This window comes from Lepus europaeus, chromosome 2 (genome assembly GCF_033115175.1).
Source record: "Lepus europaeus isolate LE1 chromosome 2, mLepTim1.pri, whole genome shotgun sequence".
NCBI lineage: Eukaryota > Metazoa > Chordata > Mammalia > Lagomorpha > Leporidae > Lepus > Lepus europaeus.
The window spans coordinates 32,612,062-32,633,252 of record NC_084828.1 but is presented as its reverse complement, the minus strand read 5'-3'; the positions used below and the strand labels follow the sequence as shown (position 1 = coordinate 32,633,252).

General features: G+C 36.4%; 1 protein-coding gene across 5 annotated transcripts in view; it reads right to left on the bottom strand.

Annotated features, from left to right (window-relative positions):
- SAMSN1 (SAM domain, SH3 domain and nuclear localization signals 1) overlaps window positions 1-21,191 on the bottom strand; it is a 548,989-nt gene that overhangs the window by 52,752 nt on the left and 475,046 nt on the right. The window contains exon 1 of one of the 5 annotated variants that reach the window (XM_062206666.1): window positions 10,374-10,493. The exons of the other annotated variants lie outside the window; for them this stretch is intronic. Coding sequence (XP_062062650.1) covers window positions 10,374-10,430 — 57 coding nt within the window. The 5' untranslated portion in view covers window positions 10,431-10,493. Of the gene's footprint in view, window positions 1-10,373; window positions 10,494-21,191 lie in introns of those variants that run through there. 5 annotated transcript variants of the gene reach the window in all.

Genomic DNA, 21,191 nt, shown 5'->3' with positions numbered 1-21,191 from the left:
CTGCCCCACTTCTGATTCCAGCTACCTGCTAATTTATACCCTGAGAGTCAGCAGGAGATGGATCTAGCAGGTGCATCCCTCTCACCCATAGTGGGGTGAGTTTTAAGTTCTTGGTGTTATCCTGGTCCAACACTGGCTGTTGTAGGTATATGTGGCATGGACCAATGGGTAGAAGATCTCTGATCCTGTCTCTCTCCTTTTCAAATAAAATGAAAGTGCATAAATAAAAATTTATAAAATCATTAAACAAAAATCATTGAAAAAATCAAGTAACATTATCAGCTAAGTTAAATTGAATGATACTGCTCATGATTTTGATGCTAACCTTTTATTCTTTTCAATAATCAAAGAGAGAAAAAAATTTTGAAAATTTTTCATTAAATAACACAATGGAAGGATATATAGTGTGATTTTTTTTCACATTTTAAATACTTGAATATGTTGACTCAAACATTAGTTCTCTGAAAATGTTTCTAACAAGTTTCCCGGTCACATGTTAATATCACTGCATCCTATCATTCCAGTTTTAAAAATAAAATCTCTCTAAGGGGCCAACTCTAAAGTACCATTACTTTGAAATCATGATTAAATAAAGGTGTGAAAATTAATATGGAAAATAGAATCCATTAATAAACTTTCCCATCATGTTCTCGGGAACAAAAACTCCCTGTAACTGCCATTTGTCTTACATACCCTCTGCATCCTCTTGGCCCCTGAGGATGGAAGAACCTTGTTTTAAAAGGTCTCCCCAAGGCATATTTTAGTCATACAGTGATCTCCTTGAACATAAGTAACGACAAACAATAAGCTAATTCTCAAAAAGTTGTTTTTGAGTCATTTTTACTACTTTTAAATGAGTGTGTTTGATGCATGATTTTGGTCGCCCTGATTAATGGTCACCGCCAGCCCAGCTTCTGGGGTTGTAATGTTTCTGTGAGCTTCCCTCCAGCAGAGCCCGGCCATTAATCCAGTGGCATATGTCAGCTCAGCAGAGCAAGGTCACTCTTCTGCTTCAAGGGGAACCTTTTTAGAAATAATAAAACTGACAGAAAGTTCTTTTTTGCATGCTTTATGCTACCTGAGGTTGAGTGCTGCAGTTAATATCATAAAGCTTATAAACATTCCCACCGCAGGCAGCACCACTGCCATTGCTCTTACGAATTTAAACGTTTTTTTCTTAGTAAGAACAGACATGTTTATGTGGGGCAAATATATGATATGTAATCGCAAACAGGCAAAGAATGGGTGGGAAAAATTGTAGTAAGTTCATGTGAGGATATTTGGAAGTGATGATTTGAGTCTACACTTCCTTCATTGTCAGTTACATTTATTTCCCTTTCAAAAAACTTGGATTTGGCCAAAGGAATATTTTCATATATTAAGAGGTTAACAGTGGTATTGGAATGTAATAACTATGGTAGAAATGAACTTAGTTTTTGATAAACCTTTGACCTACAATGTAATGTCCAACGAGTATAGCACATTTGTCTTTGAAAGAATTGCATTTTTAAAGTTTCCTTGGTAATGACTTATATACTGAAATATTCATAATCTTAATACAATTTCAATTTTATAGATGTTAAATCTTAAGTAACTCAAACCAATAATCAACAAACAAAAGAAAAAATGATGGCTATGCAACAACCAACAATAGAAAGAAAATATAAACATAAAAATGAATATGTTTAATTGTATAGTATGATGATTTTATTTAATTTTTAAAAATCATTTGAATCACCAAACTAGGTAAAGTATTGAGGAAAAATACTCCAAAAGTTCAATTTGCTCTCTTAAACCAATTAGCTATACTGGTACCACATCTCTACCACCAAATAAGATTTGATATAAGGTCAATGTATCTTGAGTCTTATTCCTAGAGTTTCAGCTGCAAATGTTATGAAAAACATAGAAAAGAAACTTCCTATTTACTTGTCTTCTTTTTTTTTTTTTTTTATGTAGAGCTGCTTCTGCAAGAGAGGCCAGTTGTCAACTCAGGCCAGTCATTTCAGGAAGTCAATATTTCGATCAGATCTCTATTCCCAATGTTAGTCTCACTTGCAGAGGTACAGAATCTTTATTTCATGGAAATAAACAACCTCAGGGCTACTGACTGATAAAGCAAACTGATAAGATACCAAAAATGGCAATACCGAGTCTTCATTTGCTGTGATAAATTCATCTGTCAAGAAGAATGCTTATTCCTGTTGACTGATCAAATAATTATCTCCCCTGGAAGAAGCAAGCACTACATGAGGCTCCAGATCATCTCTGGAAGTTTGATTAATGTAGTGGAATCATAATAAAGTCAGCGAGGTAATATCAACCCTAGAGACCACAGCTATTGCGATAGCCTGGTCTGTACATCTCACCCACGTGAACAAATCTGCTGAGCCAGGTGGGATTTTGCTTAAGCTACTATTCATTGTTCTGCTGACACCAGGGCAAATTTCAACTCTCCCATACGCTTACGAGCTCCTTGCAGAGCACCATCCTTTTGCTAAGCTCTTTGATCTCTTCAGCCAGATTATACTATGGTGATTACTGTTCTGTTTCACTACCTCCAATTCTAGAAACAGGTACTTTATTTAGATGTTGGTGTTGCTCAGATCCCTATCAGTGACCCATTTACAAACTATCTTCTGAAACAAGTTACTTCTATAAATGACTAATATTACCCATTATTCATCCCATATTCATTGTAAGTATGCTGAGAAATCACTACGATTGTCTGTACTTGAAATGTTTTTTTTGGAGGAAGCCAACGTGTAATAGAGAGTACACAAAGACTGAAAGTTAGACAAACTGGGAGAAATTCTTGAATTCGCAACATAAATCCCAGATGTGCAATTAGGAATAAGACATACTCTTGGATCGTGATGGTGATCTAGCTGGGAGGACACAGTTCGGTGCACTGGCAACAGAAAGAGTGGAGGCATGAAACAAGTAGTATAAAATTAGAAGAGGGAGAGAATAAGCCTGTAGTATAGGCTGGTAAAATTACATGTGGTAATTAATTGAATTTTCTCATTAACCCTATGGTACATGCTTTAATATTCCCCCCTTTCAGGTCTACCATACTGAGGTTCAAAAGATGTTTAATCAACTGTTCCAAGTTCCCTTGATTGGAAATAGGAAAACATGACCCTCAAAACTTCTTTCTAACTTTAGTTCTTGTTGCCCCTCGTATGTTGGATGGTCCCCAAATACGCTGATTTTGCATAATTTGTGGAGACTTTCTTGAAGGTTTCTAGTCCAGTTCAGTATTCAAACAGATAGGATTTCATGTGTTGGAAAAAATATGCAAATGCATCCTAGACTAAGGGATGGAAGGTATGGGGGGCGGGGGTGTTAAAGCATCAGGAACATGGGCTTCCCTACACCATCTAATCCAGATTTGGTAGTTGGACCAACTACAAGCAGTTTTATAAAATATGTCAGATCATTCCAACATAGCACTCCTCAATGGGGTAGAACAGATGTTTTATTTTTATTGCTTTTCAAATGATTCATAATGGGAGCTTAGTGGGATGTAGCAGAGGTGTAACTGGATGGGAGAAGGCAGAATAAGAAAAAAGACTGGAGAAAGTAGATAAAAGGGAGGCACTGCAGTGAAGATCTCAGGTCAGATTTGGGGCTGGCAGCCTTTGGGCATGTGTCAACTGGAACTAGAGAGGGAACTGGGGTAATTGAAAGGAAGGAATTAAAGAAAATCAAATCCTCGTTTTCGATGAGTAGGAGATCATGGACTATGTTACAAGCTGAAAGGTGAGCTGTCAAAATCATGTGCTGAAACTCTAACCTCCAGCACCTCAGAACATGACTTTATTTGCAAATAAGGCCTTTCAAAAGATAATTAAGTTAAACATGCAGCCACTAGGATGAACCCCAATCCAGTTCTGCTGGTGTCCTAATACAATGATTGTAAGACCCCAAAATAGATACACCAGAGGCAAGTATGCAGAGGCAGAATCAGCAAGTAGACAACTACGTGCAAGCTGAAGACAGGCACGGAGCAGATCATGGCCCTCAGAGGAAACCAGCCCTGACAGCATTTTTATCTGTGCCTCCCAACTTCTGCAAATGTGAGAAAATACATTTCTGTTTACCTTCCAATTTCCAGAACTGTGAGAACATATGTTTATGCTGTGTAAGCCAGCCAGTCTGTGATATTTTGTTATAGCAGCTCTAGCAAACTAATACAGACTAGGTGAAAACTTCCAAAGCTCTTCCCATGGTTGGGGGGGAAGGAGTTAACTGCAGTAACGAATGACTCTGGCTAAGCAAGAATAACTTTATCTACCACCAAAGAGAGCTTATCAATCAATTCTCAATGGATGACTGATTAGCTAAGAAACTAATATGAATGTTTTGTTTCTAAGAGTTCACCAAAGTTCTCAACTCTAGAAAGGAGGCGCAATGAATCAGTTTGGCAATGCTAAATTTGGAAATGTAGGTAGTGTAGTACAGATTTTATTCCACTTTCTAAAAATGCACACAATTTTCTAAGAAAAGGGAGTCATTTAGCTGCCAAAGCAAGATAAGGGGAGATTCAGGAGATAAGGGATGGCTAATGTTATTTTTTAACCAATCTGGTACACTGATAGTCCAAAGAGCCACTTTATACTCTTTCTATAGGGTATAATATATAAATTTCCAACCCGAAGAGAAGCAACTCTTCCACCATGTCTCTGCCATTTATCTCTTGCCTTTCAGCATACTGCTAGACACTTTTCAAGTATAGACAACTGTTTGGCCCTAAACCTTTTAATTCTTACTTGCGATAAACTTGAGTACCTACCCATTCATATCCTACAAAGCCCTAGAAAAGAGAAAAGAATCAGAGTAGTGATGGTGAGAGGAAGGACAGACTTCAAAAAAGGTAACTGATCCACAAATCTCAAATCAGTTTCTTGTTACTAGTTAGGATACCTTGGGCAAAATATTTCACATCTAATGGATGGCTTTGTTTCCTGTAAACAGAAGAAAAAATTAATGCCCATCTAAGAGATGTGGAGAAGATTACATAAAATAGTAGACAGGAATCCCTTTTGCAAGTGCTTGGCTTCAAGTTAAGCATCAGTGCATGTGAGAACTTCTCTTACCTGGTAAGATAAGAGTTAAAATATATCTTAACGGTCTTGATACAAAAAACAATGAAGAAAGCTCTTAATGCCACAACTATGTGTCATCCTTGTCTAGGAGCATAAATTTGCACAGCGGGCAGTGCAGTGAAAACAGCGCATAATCAACTCATCACCTCTCATCATTGCTAGGATCAAATGCAAATGGAAAAGACTGCCACTTCAGTCATTGCTAGTGAAAATTAGCATCTGTGACACTAATGGTGTCTCATTTAGTATGCACTTTAGATTAAAAAGAATGGGAGAAAAAAAAGCTATTTCAAGAACTGCCATTATTCGAATGTTTCCCTTTTAAATGATGGTGGTACATGAATCTCTTAGACTAAAAACAAAAACAATACTAAGTTAAAATTTATTAATAGATCATTACTTGTGGTCAAGCAAAGGTCAAGTTGTTCTAATCATAGTCACCAAGTTTCATTTTTTAGGTCTATTCATTTGTATTTTCAAAATCTCTAAAATTCTCTAACCTGGAACAATGGTCTACTTTTATGTAACAGTAAGCTTCTCTTGGTATTCATGCACAACATTTGGTATATCGGAATTATTGTTAAAATACATCTTTAAAAAGAATTACAATTGTATTTACACACATGCACACATACTTCACTATATATATATTCCAGGAAATTGTTACCAAAAATAATGAAGGCACAAGCACTAGTAATATTCCATACTTGAACTGGTATGTAGTTAGTATACAGAGTAGAATCAAGAAGCTTCACTCATTTTATTTTTTTATTGTATTGTTTTGTATTGTATTGTATTTTTTGACAGGCAGAGTTAGACAGTTGAGAGAGACAGACAGAGAGAAAGGTCTTCCTTCCATTGGTTCACCCCCAAAATGGTTGCTACGGCCGGCGCGCTGCGCCGATCTGAAGCCAGCAGCCAGGTGCTTCCTCCTGGTCTCCCATGGGAGTGCAGGGCCCAAGCACTTGGGCCATCCTCCACTGCACTCCCAGGCCACAGCAGAGAGCTGGCCTGGAAGAGGAGCAACCGGGACAGAATCTGGCGCCCCAACCAGGACTAGAACCCGGTGTGCCGGCGCCACTAGGCGGAGGATTAGCCTATTGAGCCGTGGCTCCAGCCTCACTCATTTTATACATATTTATTGAATGTCTTCTACATGGAAGATATTATTCTAGATGCAAAGGAAGATGTGTGGTTTTACTTACTTCAATATTAGGGATTTTTTTGACAATTTGAATATCTGAGTATGAGTAAATTTTTTAAATTTATTAGATGTACTTCCTGCATTTCATTGGAGATAGAGATGGAGGAGCTTCCTCCCAAAGTAAAGAGGCTTTTAATAATATGGTTTACCTAGTATCCTTACATTTTGGCTGACAAGACAAAAATAGAAATTATACTTACTGTTCTATTATTTTTTAATAATGACAGTATGATCATACAAGGTAACTTCCAATTGAAGGAATTGAAAAGAGTTTGTGCTAAGATTTTTGAAATTCAGGCAAACTTTTTTCATAGTATTTATTCTAATGAAGATTTTGAAGACCTATATTCATAGATTTTAAAAATTTTTTGCAACAAAATAAGCTTCTTTCAGAATTTCACTTCCATGAACTTCTCCAAGTGATCTAGCATGTCACATCACACAGTTTTCTTTTTCTTTTCTCTCTCTCTCTCTCTCTCTTTTTTTTTTTTTTTTTTTTTAGCAGTAAGCATGCTACCTAAGTTTAATGAAAAGAAGTAACAAAGAGAGTACACTTGACAGGTCAGCAGGCCTCTCGGTAGAGTGGAAAGGCCAGTCTGCAGTCAAACTGGAGATTTTATGGATGCGGGTCTAATTTTTCACCAATATATCTTAGTTCTAGGTAAGTAACCTTCTAGCTGTCTTAGAAACTTCATTTGTGAAATTAAATAAGAGTGATCATCTCACAGAGTTGTTAAAAATATTAATTAAATGAGTATACAAAAATATCGGGAGGTGGGTGTTTGACATCATGGTTAAGGTTCTTGTACCTCTTGTTGCATTACCTAGACTGAATTCCTGGATCTGACTCCTGTAGCCAGCTACTCACCAGTGCAGACCCTGGGAGGCAGTATATGAAAGTTCAAGAATTTTGGTCTTGTCACTCACATGGGAGACTTATATTGAGGTCCTTGTCCCTGGTTTTGGCTCTGCCCATCATGGCCATTGCAGGTAACTGGGGAGTAAACCACAGCTAGGGGTGTGCTATCTCTCTAGCTTGCTCGCTCTCTTTCTCTCTCTCTCTTCCTCTAAAATAAAATGATAATTTAAAATCTCTGTGCACAGAAACTGGTATGTAATAAAAGGTAATAAAAACATAAAAAGAAATAAAGCATTTTAATTGAAAACACAGATAAAGGAAATTGTTGTATTCTGTAATTTTAGTATTATAAAGTGCATTACAATACTATGTTATCAAATGTGAATCCGTGTATGTTAAAAGTTAAAAATCACTATCAGTAGAGGAGACAATGTGGTAGAAGGCAAAATAATTCAAGAAGGAAGGTGCAGTACCTTGCATGTGTGCTCAGGAAGGCTATTTTTTAGCTATCTTAAAAGTAGACTGCTTGATCACTGTTCATCAAAGTTCTCTCATAATTCAGAATTTTCGTCAACATTATAGAGCATTCTGGGACATATTAAATTTGTTCTAATATATTTACTTTCCAGCACATATCATGAGTTTCTACAGCAATAATTCTCCAAGAACCTTCCAGTATCCTATGTGGAATATCCCTAGTTTCTTCTTCTTGGCCTATGCTATGAATGTCTTCGAATAAATCTGAAGGCTATTGGTTTTACTGATGTGCTATTCAAAAGAAAGAACCCATACCAAAAATAGAGAAATTGACAAATAAAAGATGAAAAATAGGGAATATTCGTGAAAAATTATAGATATTGGAAATTGTATTTTAACATGCTTTGGTTTATTTTTATTCACAAATGTTTATTGATAATTCTTGCGAATATAAAAAACAATAACTTATTTTGATCCTAGAAGTCAAAGATCAATTACTGTATGTTATACTAAAGAATGCTTTTAACCTTCTCATATCTCTAGGACCTACTTGAAAATACTAATAATAATGTCCTCCATTTATTTCCTTTTCAAATGAAAAGTTCTATTGTTTGTATTGAGGTAACATGAGGCTTTTGAATGAGTACTAGGTAACCTGAAACAGAAACATGGGACTTAAAATGAACTTGATAATTATATTTCCCTCAATTTTTAAATGTTGTAACTTTTTACTTATTTTAACATTTACAATTGAAAACAAACAGATCCCAGGAATTTTGAGAACAGAGTACAAGCCCCTTTGTTTCCTCCAGGAGATGAAGGGATTTCCAATTCTCATTCTATTGCCATTGTTGTAGTGATGTTCATAGTATACCTCTCTGCCATCCCTGATGAATTCCACTCTCTATTCATAAATTATGCGAAGAAAATTACTGAGCAAAGAAATATAAACTAAGATGAAAGAGGAGTTTTTCTAATATACAATTACAGTAATTGGAAAACTATCATTTCTATGTTAAAAAGAAAAAAACCAGTTGAAAGCAAATGTGTGAAAACACACCGGTGTACACATAGTCACATATTTCTCTAAATTCAAATAGAATGAAGCCATTTCTCTAAAGAAAATGGAAAATTCATAAAACAAAAGTGAGTATGTTTCCACTGTGAATATTTTCTCTGATATATTTTGTTCCCAGATGTGTATTTTATCAGGTATGTTTTTAATTTCATGAGTAAATAAGTCAATAAAATAAACAATACTGTACTCACATTACAGTAACTCCTGTTAAGTCAAAATGCAATGCTACATTCAAAGCATCATGCTTAAAATAGTTTAATGACATAAATATGACAGTAGCTCACCATATAACACAGTCTGCATTGTTTTTGTAACTTTAACTTTTAAATACTTGGAGGAAAGCCACTGTTTCTTATAGTTTTGTGATGTCCTCACAACGTATCCTTGTCAACCGAATAATTTGTTGACTTTAGTCGAGTAAGTTTTATACCAAATTTTCTTAAATGGAAGCAAAAGTGCTTCTTTGTACTCTTTGAAGACTGTTATCGTGAATTTTTATTGTATTAGGAGAAAAGACAGAAGTCATATCTTACCAGCTGTATTTTTAACTAAAGATACTAGTCTGTCCTTTATCAGATCCTTGCGTCAGAAGAATTAATATTGAAACTCATTTATGCTCAGTTTCCAAAGATTGCAAATCATTTTCAGTTTCTTTCAGACAAGTATCATGGAATCTTCCAAACATTTTAAAAATATTGAGCACTCTTCAATGACACATTAATTCAGAAGATCAGAATCAATCCCCAAACCTTTTATCTAAAAGCAGGTGCCCAACAAATAAAGACCAAAAATGGACAATAAATCAATCCCTTAAAAAAACTTCTGGAATTAGCTATTATTTATCTCACAAACACATTAAAATTTTATTCACCTAAGAAAATCAAGAAATATAGAAACATTGAAGAAATTTCTGACACCAGTGTTTCATAAATAATTTCTTTTATGTGACTAATGATCTAATTTGCAGTTCTACAACAGAATCTAATCGGTGTTATACCATGATTGACTTTTTTTAAAAAAGCAATGAATATTGTCAAGACAAGGAACAGAATACTGTCCCATATATTACCAGTTTCTAAAATTTGTATAGCATTTTGATGCTTCTCAAAACATAGCTCAATATTCCTTCTAGTACAGTTTCAAGGGAGAAAGTAGGAAAAATACATCCCTATACCAAGGGATGTTTTACTATTCAAAAATTACAAAGATATTTTTAACAAAAATATTTCCACTTTATAACTTTCTCATAACTAAATGTATTATATAGAACTAAACTCTTAACAGATAAATTTCAAACAGACAGACATTAACAAGTTCATAGTCATTAAGAATATACACAAAGATTTCATTATATCAATCTCTCTAATAGAGATCACCAAATTGATTTCTATGAAGTTGGTAATCTGAACTCAAATTTCTGTTCCAGAAGTAAGTGAACAAATATGCCCTTGGAGACAAAAGTTACAGCGGGTAATTTTTACATCTTGCTTTGCAATACCATTTCTTCCATATTTGCCACCGATCACAACAGTGATCACAATAAGTGTGTGTGTGTGTATGTGTTTGTGTGTGTGCAGTTGTTTGCTTTCCATTAAATAGGTCTGGTTTTCTTTGATTCTGTATGGGATTATGAGATTACCTTACCTTTGGTTTTTGATGCTTTTCCTTCTCTGAAACATTGGATGGTTTTCTCTTCAGCATTTTGAATTCAGACTACTCCTAGTGAGCGCGCTTTCGGTTGTTAGAGAAACAACTGAAAACCGTCAGCAGTATGCAGTGTGATGCACAGCATCTGATAAGTTTGAGCCCAGTGACCTGCCACTTCCTCCTCTGGTCAGGATATGACTTCACCATCTAGAAGGGTAAAGGCTTTTTTTTTTTTTTTTTAACGTAATTCTGTGGTAACTTCATTGCTCTGTCCCTGCCATACTGTCTGAGATACGTTTCCAAATCTCACACTCAGACAGGCCTGCAGTTAGTATAAGGGCCACACAATTTCAAAACACAGCTCATTGTTTTTTTCAGCTTTTATTAAAAAATGGGAATTGCCACACATTCTATGTGTAAAGGGAAGATAATATCTGAGGCAATACATGAAATAAAACTCGAGGTGTTGACTTTTTATCATTTAAAAAAGAGGAAGACAGTACTCAGTGTAATCAGTTTTACATTTCTAAATAAATATTTTTAGAAGCTAAAATAAGCTAGATTTTACAGAGTATGAATCCTACTTAAATCATGCATGCAAATACTAAAAATAGCATATGGAAGACATTCATTCTAAATATAAACAAGAAGGTTACTTCAAAAGTAGACGACTATGCATATTATAATTTTAAAGCATTTTGCAAAATTGGAAAGCCCTGATTTAATAAAGAAATCAATTAACAGAACCCACAATTAACCAGATGTCTTTCTGCTACAAACTATAATGTCACGTACTGATAATTGCTGTTCCAGTGATGACCTCATGAACCAATGGTCCCTTTAAGTGAAGTATCCCGAGTATTTATTTAATAGGCTTGGGATACTGCTAAAATGACTTAGAAAGACATTTTTCATCAAACCAAGGTTTTTATTGTGTCAAAACCAAGCTACCCAAAAGTAAAAACAAAAGTTCAAGCTTTCCTGCGAAATGGGGATTTACCCAAAGGGAGACTGGCAGATTATTTGAAATTCTATCTCTATTCAAACAGACTTAAGAAAATTAACCTAGATTTTTGTTCTAAATCCCATGGTTCAAAGGCAGTTCTACCATATTTTTAATCAGTAGTTTGTCTAATTAGAAATAAATTAGTCTATTTCTCAATCTTCTCTCATACTTCTACAGTCCTCTTCCTGATGTCAATTCTGGTGTTCAAATCCCACTACTTCATTTAACAAATATTAAATTGAATGTATATTATGTGCTAGTTGACAATATATCAAGCCAATCAACCACAAATACAAAATGTACAAATACAAAAAAAATGCACAAATACAAAAAAAAATGTTATTTTTGTTTTATACTAGAAAGAAATATACTAGCCAAGGTTATGGTAAATATATTTTTTCTATCAGATATTAAAAGAATTATATTTTGTAGAATTTTAAGACTGGTACTTTCAAAATACTGACACAGAGGATAACAATGGAAAAACTTGGAACACAGAGGATGGTTCATTCCTTAGTGATAGGCTTGCATTCAGACATTTTGTTTGGGCTTAAGTTAACACAGTAGCCTTGAGGCCAGGATTGTGACACAGTGGGTTAAGCCATCACCTGTGATGTCAGCATCTGATATGGGTGTCAGTTCATGTCTTGGCTGCTCTGCATCCCATCCAGCTTCCTGTTAATGGCCTGGGAAAACTGTCACCTATGTGGGAGACAGGATGAAGCTCCTGGCTCCTGGCTTTGGCTTGGCCCAATCCCAGCCTTTGTGGCCATCTGGGGAATGAACCAGCAGATGGAAGATTCTCTCTCTCTCTCTCTCTCTCTCCTTCTCTCTGTCTCTCTGTGTAACTCTGATTTTCAAATAAATAAATAAATCTTTTAAAAATACAGTTGCCTGTTTTAAAAAATTATTATTAATTGGAAAGGGAGAGAGACAGCAAGATCCCACCTACTGGCTCATTTTCCAAATGCCCTCAACATTCAGGAATGGGCTGGGACCAAAGGCAGGAACGGGGAAGTCAATCCAGGTGTCCCACACCTCCCACAATAGGTGGCAGGATCCCAGTTCCCTGAGACATCACTGCTTCCTCCCAAGGATCTGCTTTTAACGGGAAGCTCAAGTCAGGAGCAAGAACTGGGCATCACACGCAGGTACCCTGATACAGAATGCAGGCACCTTAACCAACATGGTGACCACTAAATATATCACATTTCCCAGAAAATATTTTATTCCATCTCTTAAGTAACTGAAAGTCATAAAAATATGTATTTCTAAGCTGAAACACTTGTACTCTCTATACCTCCAATTTTTTCATCTATGACTTGAAATTTAATTTAGTTGTGGACTTCAGCCAATAAAACAGGAATGATTATGCTTGTGTTTATTTCATGATAAATTTTTGTTGATAATGAAATAAAATACCAACGAAATGTCTACTTATTATGGATCCTTCATTTCAGTAATGTTGTATGTCAATAAAAATACTTGAGTATCCTAAAGGGGGATGAGATTTCAAACAACTATTTTTGAGGTGATATTTTCCATAGTTCTATTTCCACGACAATGATAACTAAAGAACAGAGAATACATGCATTCTTCGTGGCTGTGGTTGGACTGAATGAAGTTTTAAAAGTGTTAACACTCAAACAATTTGTATAAAATCTTGGCTTGTGATCTCTGGGAATTATGTCATCATTAGCACTATAAGAAATATTTAAAATGTAAATAAAATGAATAGTTTCCTTCAAAATTACACACCCTAGGACTGATTTTCCAATGTGTCTTGTACTCAAGAAAATGAGAATTACAGAACAGATCAGGGGATTAAAAATAGATATAACATTTGACATCCTAGTACAATGCAATCTTGTTAAACTCCTTGATCCACAAGAAACAGCTCAGATAACAAGTGGCTAGTATTTTTTTCTAAACTAACCTCTACTTGTTTGCGGGATTCGAAGGACATTGAGATATTTGGTAAGTGAACCAGAATGATCCAGCAAGTTAAAAAGTCAAAGGTAGACAGCACAGAGAGGGAGTAGAGAGGGAGTACTGGGCACACATAACCACCAATCATGAATAAACCAGCAGGCCACACGTTGCTTAAGACGGGTTCTGAAACAAGGAAATTGCAAAAGCACAACATCTCCATGCTCTTTACACACTACCTTAACAGCCCTGTAACCCAGGCAAGATGAAACAGGGTTGGCACTTTGTGGCATACCTATCTATTACTCTCTCTGCGTCATGAAGGTTGAGTCAAAATTTTAACGAAATTGCACACAAATGACAGAGATTGAAATGTGCTTTATGGGAAAGTGAAGTGAGCCATAAAAGAAATTTCAACAACACAATATAAACAGGGAAGTTCACTAAGTTCATGAAAAAAAAAAAAAATGGAATTAAACATGAGTTTACTTGGGTGCCCCAAATTTTTGAAATTCGTGCATAGGTTTTTCTTTCTTTCTTTTTTAAACATTTATTTTATTTATTTGGAAAGCAGAGTTATAGAGAGAGAGGGAGGGAAAGAGAGAGATGGAGGGAGAGAGGGAGAGAGAGAGAGGTCTTCCATCTGTTGGCTCACTCCTCAAAAAGGGCTGGGTCAGACCAAAGCCAGGAGCCAGGAGATTCTTCTGGGTCTGCATGTGGGTTCAGGGGCCCAGTGACTGGGCCATCCTCCTCTGCTTTCCCAGGCACATTAGCCCAGAGCTGGACCGACAGTGGAGAAGCAAGGACTTGAACTGTTGCCCATGTGAGATACAGGTGTCACCGGGAGCAGCTTTACCAGCTCCGGTACAACGCCAGCCCTACATAGTTTTTTTCATAGTACTCATTTTCACGATTTTTTTAAGGCTCTTCTTATTGTGGATTTCAAAAAAAATTCACAAACTAATCATCTTTTAATTATATTTTCTACAAACTTTTTGAATCCCTGGGTATTTATTTGGAAAGTTGCAAAAACATGATTTATCAAATTCAAATCATAAGTCTCAGAAAGGTGGAACTCATGGCAAATTCTGATAACCTTGATTCTGAGGCATTGATTGCTTGAGAACTTCCATCTACAAGTTTTTACATCTACCATCAAGTGGAATAACAAATCTGAAGTAATGCTTTCATTAATCTTAGTCTACATTTTATTATACAGTATTTGCATTTGTTTGGTGGCTCAAGGGGGCTAAACCAAACGTTTAAAATGATCTAGGTTCTCTGTCATTGTCTTAATGGTTAACCCTTCTCCAAAATGTTGACTGACTTACAGTGAATCTTACACCTCCACATACTGCTGAACACCCAGTGTCAAGAACTATTTTAGTAACAATAGCCTAAAATACTCCTGACAATTCATCAAACGTGTTGTTGGAGAAGAAAAACACAGAGATGGTTTCCAAGAACTTGCAAATAAACCAAATAAGGTTATTATCATGGAGCCCAGCTCTGAAATAATTACTGATTGTAAGACAGAGTAGTCATCTCATAGAAGAATGGATTGTACTCCATTCAAATCTGCAGAATTGATAAAGAAAAGGAGTCAATTAAAAAAACAAATGTACCAGGATAATTCCACTCTTCTTTCTGGCCCCTCCTAACAGGCTTCTCTACAGTGGGAAAGGGAAAATGTTTAGCAAGTTCAGTAAAAAATACTGGGCCAGTTGATGGCTTTGTGGAAGTGGAGATCCCCTGCTTTATCACCCAAACCCTACACATGGAAACTCGGGATTTCCCAAAGCAAACAGACATAAATATAGACAACTGACGTTCTATTCAGTTCCATTTTCAATAATTCAGATGATGATTTGGAAGTCATTTGGAAGTCATACGCAGAGATATGCTACTTTAGTTATCTTGCTTGTTCTTATCTAGTAAACAAAGCATCTCTTTGGGTTGGGGGATTTATAGAAGGACATTCCCTTATGCTTACTGAAGACGAGAGGGGAGGGGAGATAGTAGCTTCCCTGTGGCCTTTACATTTCGTAGCTCTGAAGTTATTTCCCCATGTTGTCTCAGCAGTCTCTAGTCACAGATCCTTCTCTGTAAGGGACTCACCTACTTTCCCAGATCTTGAAGGCCTTTCTAGTATTTTTTTAATTAATTTATTTTTTAAGGAATGCAAATTTCATAAGTACAACTTTTGGAATACAGTGATTTTTCCCTCTATATCCACCGTCCCACAGATACTCCCACCCCTCCTCCTCCTCCCTTTTCAGTCCCATTCTCCATTAAAATTCATTCTCAACTTTATACACAGAAGACCAACTCCATACTAAGTAAAGATTTCAACAATTTGCACACACACATACAAAAACTGTTTGAGAACTAGTTTTACAGTTAACTCTCATAATACAACTTATTGAGGACAGAGGTACTGCATGGGGAGTTTGTGTACAGTGACTCATGTGTTAACAATTAACACTCTTACGTATGACATCAGTGACCATTCGAGGCTCTTGACATGAAACTGCCAAGGCTGTGGAAGCCTTTTGAATCCACAAACTCCATCAGTATTTAGACAAGGCCATCAGCAAATTGGAAGTTTTCTCCTCCCTTTAGATAAAAGTACATCTTTTTTTGATGGCCACTTCTTTCTGCTGGGGTCTCACTTGCAGAGATCCTTCATGTAGAACATTTTTTTGGCAAAAATGTTCTAATATCTTACTGGTTGAAAATTCTCTCAGTTTCCTCCCAGCTTCTCCTGGCAACCTACTTCAGCAAATGATTAACTCCACTTGCAAAGGAGAAGTTTGGAGTAGAAGAAAAATTCTGAATCTATGAGCAGGGAGTGGTGACAAGATGGGGGCCATGGAGGTTTGTTTTTCCCACATAGCCCAAAGGAAAGTATGTGTATCACAAACATTAATTTTCTTCCAAGGGTCTGTATCATCTACTTGAGGAATCAGTATTCAAGATACCATATATCCATATGATATGGTGCCTTGTCTGAGTTTCATTGCAGAGTTCCTATATATTCACTAATAGTAATGAAGTAATGTCCAAACCACTTGTCCTAAATGATTAGGAAATCAGGGATGAATCTCAATTTATTGTTTCTTGCATTGATAAAGAACACAAATGAATATTGGCAGTGTCCCCTTCAAGTGGGTGGGTTAAAGAATAAGAGAACCTCAGTGGAGTATCAGTTCTTCTGACAAGAGATTTCACTGTGTGGAGATGGACGCATTCAACAATTTTAGCTGGATTTCAGTAAAAAAAAAAAATGCATTTAACTACCTTCCTTTGTCTCGATTTTTAACCTTTAGAAGTTAATAATGATTTAGCTTATTCTAATGAGGGTTAAACTCCTTGGGTCGGTATCTCTACAGAAGAATTAACATTCACATGGATGCTGAGTCCCTGAAGCTCTGTGATTGCCATTTCTCATAAATTTTAGAATGGCCATGGTGATTAGAATATGTTCACAAGAATCTACCCTTTCTGTGCTCAAAATACTGTGTTTCTGAGAGATGGTTGCTGCTGGGCAAGTCGTGGATATTTTGAGAAGTTTCTTAGATCCTGATATAGCAACACTATTTCCTCCTTCGAATTTCTAAGGAGGTAAGTCAGCATTTTCTTAGTTGTACAAGAAATGAGAGCAGGGAATCGAAGCAAGTGAAAAGAAACAATGATCTAAGATGAGTAAGGAGCCCAAACATACAGCATGGAACTGTCTTGAAAGAGAGAACTAATTTCTTAGGTTGCTTCAAGGCATGAAAAAAAATGCTTGAAAATGCAATGTAAGAGAAGATTGAGCAAAACAAAAAGTAAGGGAGGACTAGTTCATAAGTGACCCAAAAAATTAGGTAAGTTATTGCTTGCATGATTATTATGTAAACAATGTTATTTTTAGCTGAATCAAATAGCGTTGGGTCCTTTAGGGTTCCTATGTGGTTCATAGTTAAAATTAATAATTTTATTTTTTGTGGCCGTCTCCCTTTGCATTGCTATTAATATTTCCCAAAATAAATGCTCTAACAAATCTGTCAAGTGATTTGGCTTTTTTAATGCTGTTTATTTATTTATTCATCTACTTAAAAACCGGAATCTGCCATTTGCCCTGATGCCCTAAGCAATTATTTGGCCTTTGCATAAGATTGCATAATAGTAATATGCTGAAAGGAATTGTTACAGGTATTAATGAGACACTATTATAAAGTTAGTAGGAAAAGGCCTGATGCATACCAAACACTGGAAAACAACTAAATAAGCACATGAATATGTTCTCATCTCACTGAGATTATTATCACTTTTAGAATTTTTCTCCTGTTCCCTTCATTGTCTTTGTTTCATTCTGATTTCATTCTTTTTTTTTTTTTTTTATTTCTCTCTTTCCTCTCTCAAGCTGTAATCAAACTTCTAGTGATTGCTGACTGTCAATTCATTACTTATAGTACAAAAATCCCAACTGGAAACTATGTGTAAATGGGTGGGTTTGTCAGGTGATCAGGCAGTGAGGCAGTCCTTCCGTTGGAAGACCCACACATGGCAGTTTCTAGAATCATTTGAGCTTTGCACGTAAGACTCTTCCCTTACAGCCTGAAGATGCTGAGGCTTTGGGGGCCCTGAGGTGCACACCAGCTCATTGTACTGGGAGTGCTGAGACTACCCCTTGCTATAATCGTCCATTCGCATTTCATCCTCTGAGACATCAGCTGATGTCTTTTCTCCAATCCTTCCTCCACAATTCTTTGGCCCTGCAGGTTTAGTAAACCTCATCCATGATACTGAAGGAATATTTAGTTTGGCCAATTAAATTTGTATTGTTTGGCATCTCTCTTCCTTCACTCTATCCTTTAAAACCTTTGCTTATCTTCATTTTACTTTGCAAACTCAGAGTTACAGAAAACATGTAAGTAATTACGTGAAATTGATCCCTGTCGCCACCACCTACCTTTACCTTACAATTTTTGACATTGGCATAGGACATGACTGCTGACGGGGGACAGAGAAAAGAGGACATACACATGACGCTTTTCCATGGAAGTCCATTGTAATAATGAAGTGATTGTGCTCGCGCCACAATTTCATATTCTTCTCATAAGCACAGACATATAAATGGCATCCTGGGAAATATCCTGTCAAACACTTTCTCTAGTCACTATTTATGGACAGTATAAAAATAACAATCAAAATTTCATGTTTTAAAAAATCATCAAAATAATTTTAAGGTAAAGATACAACCCAGTACAATCTGCATCTTACCTCACCTGACTGAAAAGAAATTCTGTGTCCAGTGCAATGCCACAGAACAAACTGAACTAAATTTTGCATACTTTTTTTTTTAATAACTTAAGTCTGAATATACTGTACTTCATTTGTGGTATTCCAATTACCTGCAAATTCATATGTCACTTCCCAGAAGCAAAAGAGGAAGGTAGATTGTACTGATCAATAGACCATGATTTCCTGTCTTTATCTTCTGAAGAAAAATGTAATTAGAGAAGAATTGCCAAAGAGATATATTTGAGCTTCCTTTCCTTAGAAAATCTATTCTTAAACAGGAAGAACAAGATCATTTCTACTTCCTATCTGCTTCTCTCATAAGAATAATTTATAGCAGATTCAAGAGTGATAAGGATATTTTTCCAACTTTATCATTTGAACTGTGTTAATACTGTAAAGCTATAGGAAATGGCAATAGTATAGTCTATTTATTAAAATAATCAAAACCTCTGGATGATCTTAAGGCCTCAACTGTGACTACTCTATAATTGCCAGATAAAATATGTGAATATCAGCTTAATTACAAATGAATAAAATAGAATTCTGGTGGGTATTTTTAATGTAAAAGTATTGACCACGGCAAAATCAAATTTAATGGTGGCATATATAGGCATACATGTGTGCACATAAGTTACACGCATATATACAAGGGAGGCATATATGTGTGTATACATACATCTTAGGACAAGCTTTATTTCAATGGAAATTCACCTGTTCCTTTTAACAAGAAAAGTAACGTCAGAGTTTCTTGGAAGACTGAGTCTACCATACCTAGCCATAGGCTGCCCTACCGGACTCACCACACACAAAGTGAGGTTTTCACATGTAGCATGAAGCCACTATGAAGCATAGGTTCAGGGAACTCTTCTACATTCAAATTTTAAAGCATTTGTATGTGTCATTTCTGGGAAGCAAAAAAAAAAAAAAATCAAGTGATCATTTACAGGATTTTATAAGTACTCATATGTTACCTGCAACTCAGTTCTGATTTTCTCTCTAATAAGAAAACCTTTCTACAACTTTTGCAGTCATGCTTGAGAGAAATGAAAGAAAATTGTTTTTTTTTTTTTCATCCACCAAATAGTATGAGGAACCAAATAGCCAAGCTGACTTCTATGCCCAGTAGCCCAAGAGAACGAACTGATTCACTGAAAACCCATACCTAATTGAAGAGAAACAGATTCTTCTTTCCAGGGCAAGGAATTCTAGCTGCCTGAAGTGTCCCCTCCAGGCAGTTAGACATGTACACACAGCCGTCAACGGAGAAAGCCTGGCTGGGGTCTGCTTTTCCTGGTGCCCCACATCCATTGGGGCCTTGCTGTGAGAACATGGGGACTTGGGAGGACTGGTGTAGATGTGAACACAAACAAATTACAGTAATTGAGCTCAACATCTGTACTCGCCAACTCTGAGTTCCCAGTGGTAAAAGGGGAAAATCATATTGCCTCTTGGGACTATTATTGGAATTAAAGGATGATGTACCTAAAATTCATGACACAAATAGGTCTTAACAAATGCTAATTCCATCCCCTCTCTTTTTATAAGCATGAAATCCCTAGGCATTCAAACCCCACTCTTATTCTAGGATGTGGTCACACTTCCTGATACCATGTTCAACCTCTGATTTCCAAAACCTGTACCTAGGTCATTGCTACTTTAATATGCTGTCCTCTCACTGTCACATGCTACAATGATATTTGAATATGCTCTTTATCCCCAGCTACCAGTTGGGGGAAATTTCTACAGGGGAACTCAGTTCTGCTTTCACTTAGATTGGGCGATAGGCATTTTCTGTGTGTGATAACATTTTTAATTTACTTTAAAATCACAGGCTTAGTCCTCCACTAAATAAGAGTCCAACAAGCAAAAAGCAGACAGATCCCTCTTCTGCCAGGAATATAAAGGCTATAAATACCAATCAAATCCCAAGATGTCAACTTCACTGTATACCTTAAGTTTTGTTTATTTGACTGTTTTTTTTTTTTTTTTGTACTCTATGTATTAGCTACCACAAATTAAAGAAAACATGTGGTTTTTGTCTTTTGGGGTCTGGTTGACCTCACTAAGCATAATGGCCTCTAGCTGCATTCATTTTTGGTTCAAAAGGCAGAATTTCATTCTTTTTTAGTACAGAAAATCAATTTTGTGCTCTTTTCCAAGACCATAACAGCCTGAACCTGTCTACCCTTGCCCACCTGTCCCACTCCTCTCTTTCCTTTCTCTGCTCTGCTCATGCTGGACCTCTCCCTCAGCCAGTCCGTTCTCTTCTGTTCTGGGCTCTGCTCAAGTGCTTCCTTCTGCTTGAAGTGCTGTCCCCTTCACTTTGACATGGCTGGCTCTTTGTCATCCTTAAGGCAACGGTCTTCGTGTCTCCTCCACAGAGGGGGCCTTCTTAAATACATTAGAGGTGCTTGGCAGGTTCTGCTCTTTGATTAGCTTTGTTGACTGGTGGGTTGGTTTTGGTTACCTGGGAAGTAGAAGCCAAGTCTGCACAAGCACCAGCACAGAGAAGAGCTCAGAAGGTGTTTGTGAATGGATCGGTAAACTCAACTTTACAAGTGTACACTTCCGGTCACTTCCTTGGATTGACA